Source organism: Desmodus rotundus, chromosome 6 (assembly GCF_022682495.2).
Source record: "Desmodus rotundus isolate HL8 chromosome 6, HLdesRot8A.1, whole genome shotgun sequence".
Lineage (NCBI taxonomy): Eukaryota > Metazoa > Chordata > Mammalia > Chiroptera > Phyllostomidae > Desmodus > Desmodus rotundus.
The window spans coordinates 132,516,240-132,523,524 of record NC_071392.1 but is presented as its reverse complement, the minus strand read 5'-3'; the positions used below and the strand labels follow the sequence as shown (position 1 = coordinate 132,523,524).

General features: G+C 42.0%; 1 protein-coding gene across 11 annotated transcripts in view; it reads right to left on the bottom strand.

Moving 5' to 3' along the window:
- Window positions 1–1,374: 1,374 nt before the first annotated feature.
- Window positions 1,375–7,285, bottom strand: part of RIN2 (Ras and Rab interactor 2) — a 239,526-nt gene continuing 233,615 nt past the window's right edge. For all 11 annotated transcript variants that reach the window (XM_053926043.2, XM_024559337.3, XM_045194656.2 and 8 more), the window contains 2 exons: window positions 5,970–6,133; window positions 1,375–3,184 (listed from right to left, as the gene is read on the bottom strand). In XM_053926043.2, coding sequence (XP_053782018.1) covers window positions 2,861–3,184; window positions 5,970–6,133 — 488 coding nt within the window. In that variant the 3' untranslated portion in view covers window positions 1,375–2,860. The remainder of the gene's footprint in view (window positions 3,185–5,969; window positions 6,134–7,285) is intronic.

Below are 7,285 nucleotides of genomic sequence, written 5' to 3'. Positions count from 1 at the left end.
TAAGAATAGTATGGGAAATGGAGAAGCCAAAGAACTTATATGTATGACCCATGGACATGTTCTTGGGGCAGGGGAATGCTGGTGGGAGGGTGGGTGCAGGGCAGAGGGAAATAAAGGGGAGAAAATATGGGGTAACTGTAATAGCATAATCAACAAAATATACTTAAAATGATAATCAGAGTTCTCTCTCATTCCAAGTCTCTTAAAGTAACTAAAGGTGAGAGTTGCCCAATGAAGGCACATTTATAAATGAAAGCATTCAAGGTTGGGTATCCTGCCTTTTGTGTTTTCTTATAGATTTCAGTTGTAACTTACACATGCCATAAACTACTCAACAGTTTCTATTTCTATTCCATGTCCCTGCAGGGAATATTTGGCAGTGCATGCAATATTTAAAAAAAAATCCTTTCCTCTGGCTGGCATTCATCTTTTATAACATTTTTAGATCTGGAAATATTCTCCTCTCCCTCCACCAGCAAGTATATTTTTACTCTCCCTCTTATTCCTTCCAAACTATACCAAAATCTGTTTCCTGACAATTTGAGAACTGAGAAATGTCTGCATGGGGGAAAAAACTGAAGACAACATGTTATGTTGTAATTTTAGCAGGGAAATATTGCCCAATGACAAAACCAGGGGCTGTCTTGTGGTGTTTTCTTTGTTCACACTAACATTTCCTGTTTTGATCTCGCTGTCATCTTACTAAAGGCTGTTGAGACTGCCTCCCATTCAGATATTGTGGCTTGCTTTCAGTCAGCAGAGTATTGATTTCTAAGGATAAGAACAGCATTGATGACCTTAATTTGGAGAGTGGGCGGACCACTATATGGATTGACTGTCGGTTTTAATTCATTGCAAAAACAAAAAGCAGGCAGTCTGTTCAGCCGTCTTTCTGATCTAGAAGTATCCATTCCTACTGAGTTAGAAAGTTTGTTCAGACACAAGGACTTACAAAGCACATGCTAACTGCCAGACATGGCTCCAAGCACCAGGAATATAGCAGCAAAGAAGACCAAGCCTCTGCACTGCTGATTTTGAAAGAGCATTGAACTCTCAGCCAGGAAACGTCAGAGGTTGCAAAAAAAGGGGTGGCTTGTCTGCAGGGCCCTTTCCCTTAACTGTGATTGTCCCTAGGTCCAACTAAGTCAATTACTGTCTAGTAACACTGGAAATCCTTTCATGTTAGAACACACTTTTCCTTCTGCTCCTTGATTTTTGCCTCATATTAGTATATAAGCTACCGAGAAAAGGCAAACTTTTCTGTTTCCTCTCTATGGAGTATCTAACCACAAACACTGGCTTGGGTTTCAGATTAACATCTCATTATGTAGTGCACATTATGTTCTGCTTCCCAAACAAGAAAGACAACTAAAGAATATTTCAAAAATTATTTTCACACATGATTATTGTACAGTATTACAATGTATTATGTGCAAAATTCCATTTAAAAATCATTTACAAAAGGAAGTACAACACAGTATGTGCTGAGGGTTCTGGATGTATCACAAAAGCTAACAAAGGAACAAGGTACAAAGCCAATCAAATTAGATGACTACACATCTTTACACAGTACAATAACATGTTTTAGCAACTACCTGTGTTACATTGATACAAACCCTCATACTTTGTTCATCCCTAACCAGATTTCACAAAACATAAATTTACTTCACCATACATTCTTAAAATTCAGATGGCATGTCTGGTGCATTTGCAAACTCTTTTCTAAACAGCATCTTATTTAACTCAATGAAAGTCACAGTAGACATTACTTGGTTGCTGTCCCAAATAATTTGATGCTATTAGTTTTGACTTATGTGGAAAAGAAAAATAAGTGTTATCCTTATTGTTTTTTTCCTCATGGGGTTTTCAAAATTGTTTCCAAGAGCAAATTACATGGAAAAATTTAGCCAAATCTCATTGCATATTTACAATATTCTCAGCATAAACAGTTCCTTCCATCTCCTTTTCCCACTTTCTTCAAAGAGTCTGAACCTGCAGACTAACTCCTTAGTCCTTTATTAGAGTCTGTATTTCTCTCTCAGTCTCTCTCTACATTCATTTCTCTCCTGATCCTCAACATCACTTGGTTAAACACAAGACAGAAAATATCACTGAGCATGAACAAGGTAACAGTACATCAGATTTCCAAAGGCCAGTGTCAGTAATACATCACTTTAAGAAATCCAGCAGTCTCTCCCCACAAAGTTGCTGAAACATCCAGTTATAGAAGAGAGACTTGTAAAATGCAATACTCTCAAATCCAGCAAGAGATGTCTTTTTGAATATTAAATGTTAAAATCACATGCATAATTATAGAATATTTTAAAGTTACAAAAATATTTTAAAAACCAATCCTGACAGTTTACCTGCAACTGCTATAAAAAATTTCTATGAAATATATAAAAACACAAAGGCTCTTTGCAAATTTTTTTTAAAAAGGAAAAAAGATAAAGGTGAAAGAAGCTATCCAAAGAACTCAGAAGTACCTGATGCACTGCATCAGCCAACCTTGTCAAACACCTGCTGTTGAATTGAAGAGAAGAGCTTGTACCTTACATGTTTACTCAGCACATACACATACTTGTGAGTCCACCTAGAACCTGGCTGCAGGTAGGTAGCAAACCATCGTAGGACCCTTGGACCACAAAATGCAATTCTCCATCTCGGAAGGAGAATCCTACTGTTTCATGAACCTCAGCTACCTTGCTTGGCCAATGTGGCTAAAGATGCCCTGCCAAGTTGGCCTCTAGATGGCTTAGTCACTGAACTGAGGGGTCTGCAAGGAGATGACTGCTTTTCAAACACAAGCACGTGGAAGCCAGAAGGCTAGGCGACACCGCTGGAAAGTCTCAGGTGTCTTCTATGAAGTGGTGGGGTCTCCTTCCCCATTCTGGACAATTACACCATAAGGGTCATTCTTGATGCGCTTGTAGACAAAGTGGAAGATGTGGGGTTGTGGCCGGCTGTGCAGCTCAGCCTTGATTTTTTGAGGGTAAGTGTCCTCTGCCAGCTGCTGCCACGTTTCGTCAACAAACAGGAAGAGGCTGTACTCCTCAGGGTCCTCTACTTTAAACTTCTCGGCACAGAGCTGACACACATCCTCGGTGGTGACGTATGGTCTCACAAGGAGGGTCTTGCCCGTGCAGCCACTGTTGACCTCCTGGAAAGCAACTCGGAGGTAATTCTGCAGGTGGAAAGAGAAATGTTGGGGCCGAGTGAGAAGGGGGAAATAAGAGAGCAGTGATAAATGAGCCTGATGAGATGCAAATGAGAAGTCTGTCTTGCAAGCCACTGCAGGCTCTGGCTTCTCAGGATGTATAATGCCAGGACATGAGGCCTCCAAGGGCAAGGAAAGAGGCCATGCTAAATTTGGACTGTGGGGAGAGCAACTATATGGACTGAGTGGCTATATTTTAATTCATTACAAATATAAGGAACAGGAAATTCATTCAGCTATTCTGATCTTTCAGTGTCCTTCCTAAACCTTGGTTAAGAAATCTTGGTGAAGACTGTACTAGATCCAGTACAGGGTTTATTCCCAGCTTGAAAAACAAACTAATCAGAGGAGCCTGAACCAGGAGTCAGCAGGAAGAGACATGTAAAATGTATAGACACAAGAGTATATATTGTACTCACTCTGGATGACTTTTCATGAGGCTTAAGCAAGGACAATAATGTTAGGTTAGACCACAAGAGACTGCCAATATCTGACCATTTTTCACCTCTCCAAATGGCAATTTCATGTGGTTTCATCTAATACAAGTGGCTCTGAGTACAATATGGAAAATGTCAGCAGGAGAAAAATATTGATTCTTCCAAAGGGCTTTGGAGATGGAGGTGATTACGTGCAAAGCGGTGTTGTAGAGACATAAAAGATGTTTGCAGGCTTGGCACTGTGAATAGTGCCAGGTGTATGCCATCACGAAATGCAATAAGCCTTCAATCTCACAGGTGCAAAGCCCAAATGAGGCGTCAAGAATCCTACACTCATACCAGGCTCTCTGAGATTTTGTGACTCTGGATAACTTCTTTAGTTTCCTCTTCTACAGGAGTGGGGTTACCAGATAAAACAGAGAACACCCAGTTAAATTTGATTTTTCAGACATGAAAGATGCTCCTCTTCTAAATCTGGAAACCCTACTCAGGAGTGAAGGGAAGTGGTGCTCTCTTTCCAGGGTCCCATGTGAGGGTTTACTGGGATGTTAGAAGGGAAATCTCTTTCAAAGGGAAGGACAGTGAGCTCTGCACTGGTAGGAAACTCTGACATTCTTGAATTAGAACTCCTTAGCGAATACACATGCTCCATTTTAGCAAATTCTGTCCTCTCCTATCTCAACCCCCCACCCAACACTTGGGCCAAGCACTTGGTATCCAGTTACTCATTGACTTCTGAAGAAACCTTTGTGAAAGAAGTCTACATTCTTTGCATTTTACCAGTGAAGAAACTGAGGCACAGAGAGGCTAAGCAACTTGCCCAAGGCTGCACATCTAGTGAGTGGCAGACCCAGGGTTCCAGTGTCTTCACCACTGTGGCGTGCTGCTTCTTCAGCATGAGGAGACTGTGTGTGAGTCTGTGACCCCTGATTTAGGAGTTCCAAGTGGAATTTTGTGTCTGAGTTTTTGTTTTTACACCCAAATGGACTGCTAACAATTCCCCTTTTGGGTTATATTCTAAGTTGTGCATCTCCCGAGTGAGCAGGGATAGTGGAAAGGGATGTGGAGAAGGAAGGGGGAACTGTGGCCTCTGGGGGTCTCTAGGTTAGAAACTCCAGCTGGAGAGAGGGCACAGGAGGAAGAGGTTGGTGGTAGGTTGAGAGATGAAGAATGAGCTTTTCTCATTTCTTCTGTTCCTCTCCTCAGAGGGTGTATAGCCTAGGAGTCTCCTCCTGGGATAGGCAATCACAGTATCCCAAGAGCCTGTGTATGCAAAATCCCTAACACATGGACAGCTCTTCAACAGCCCAAGGGGGCAGGGGAGCACACGGTATTTGTCTTGCCTTCTAGAGTAATGTACCTGGGAAGGAATTTCTGAGACTACTGCTATCTTAGGAAATAAGTTGACGATCTTGCCTTTGCAGAAGGGCTGACTGTGAACCAAATGTACCCTGGAGCATTTTCAGAGCACTGAGAAGCAGAAAAGGAAAGGAAGGCCAATCTGAATATGGACATGGACAAATCTGTCCTGCTTAAAAATTCACCACATGGCACATAGAAAGAAAATACAGTCAGGTTTTATAATTTGATTTGAAACTTTCAAAATATGACTCAAAGACATTTGCAGGCTTACTCATAATTTCATAGTCTTATAAGCAAATCAAGCATTGTTGTGCTGGGTAAAGATTTTTATAGCCCTAACCTGCCTCTCCTCTTTCAAAAACAAGCACTTTGGGAATCTCATATTCCTGGGCACCAGCTCACAGTCATGGAAAATTGCCGATGGGGACCCAGGCAGGACCTGACTGGCTGCCAGAGCTGATGCTGCCAGTGAGATTCTGGGGTCTTCTGTTTTGGGGGAATAGGTAGAAAAAAAGGAAGCGGGGGAGGGAAGGCATTACTGCACCTCTCCCTCTTCTCAGAGAGACCAGGTCCACTGCAGTGCCTAACACTGCTATTTGCACTCAGTCTTCTGATGCAATGAAGTACCCACCACCTGTGCCAAGAGCTTCCTCCTTGGCTTCTTATCTGCTTAGGTACTCAGCACCCATGCTGAACATTCTGGAAGAAATCCTGCCTTAATTTGACTTTGTTTCCTTAAGGGCAGCAAAATTTGGGCCAAACACACTTTTTTTTTCTTTTTTAAATATAAACAAAACAGAGAAGTGAAACAACAAGGTCAGAAGGTGGTTTAAAAATATCTCTTCCGCTGGATGATTTGCCTTCTCAGTCCCGAGAGCCAGCTCTGCCTTCATGGAGGACAAGGGAAGCAGTGTGCCTCCCCCTACCCCTTGTCACCGTCACCAGCCACATACCTGAAAGTCATCCACTGAGGGGATGGTCCGGTTGGTGGTTCTCCGTTTGTGCCACTGCCTCAGGGTATCTCTGGTCTCTGAGCTGAGCAGTCTTGCAGCTTGTTCTTCTTGGAAATTCTTTATCAGAGAAAGTGCCCCATAGGCGCTTGTCAAGTAATAGCCTCCTAGAAAGGACAGAGTGTCCAAGAGTTTCATACTCTGGTGATAAGTCAGTGGACTCACAGAGGCTGTACTTTGTATTTCCCCCATTTCTCTCACACCCATTTCCTGTGGGACCACAGAAGAACACATCCAGAGCATGTCCTTCATGCCTCCATCTGTCCATTCATGCAGTCATCCCCACAGATGCACTGGGTGACCCAGGCCCCTGCCAAGGAGGGGGACACCAGCAGCCCTGTCCAGCAATGCCCTGTTTTCACCAATGGGATTCCCATTCCAATGGGTGACAAACAGAAATCAACAGAAACAAACAGAAATATCTAAATTATTTAAATGCAATTGTGAAAATGTTTTGCCAGAAAAGGTCAGGCCTTTTTGTTGAGGCCTGATGGAAGTTGGGAGGCATGTGAGGTGGCGAGGTCAACAGCTCTGAGGCCAGAATTATTTACTTTAGCAACAGGAGTCCACACATCTCCTGGAAATTTCTTTGGGGCTTTTTTATTTTTAAGGAATGAATATTTCCTAAGTATATGCTTTCAAAGCATATACTTTCCTAAGTAAAGTACATGCTTTGAAAGGATTGCTCAATATATGACTGTGTTTGCAATAATATGGGTTCCTCAAAATGTCTCCCTCTTTATTCCTTTCCCTACCTTTACTTGGGAACTAAGGTGACACATTTTGGAAAAAGTAATTTACAAGGAAAAGTAAGTAATGTCCCTTTGATGGTATATTTAGTAATGATTTCTTACGCTTGTACAGTGTTAAGACTACAATGCTGTGAGACACACAGAAATGTGTTCACAGTTTTGTCCTCAAGTATAATTTGGCGCCTTCTGAGGAACTCGCAAGCACCGTGCCATAGAACCACTAGGGGGCGCCCTGAACATTGATGAAAAACTCCCTAATTGGGCACCCACATTTTAAATTGAGAGACATTCTTTGTCAAAATGATGTTGAATCTCCACCAGAGCAAAGAGCAGGTGTTGATTTTATAAGAAGTAGAGTCTGAGTACCTGCTCTACAGAAGTTTATAAATTTATTAAAGAAAAAGAAGATTGGTAGTTTGTTCATGCAGGAATCAGAAGTTAGTTGTGGTTAATTCAGTTTTGTGCTACTTTCATGGCCAAAGTATTTAGCTGCTAATGCAAGATCCC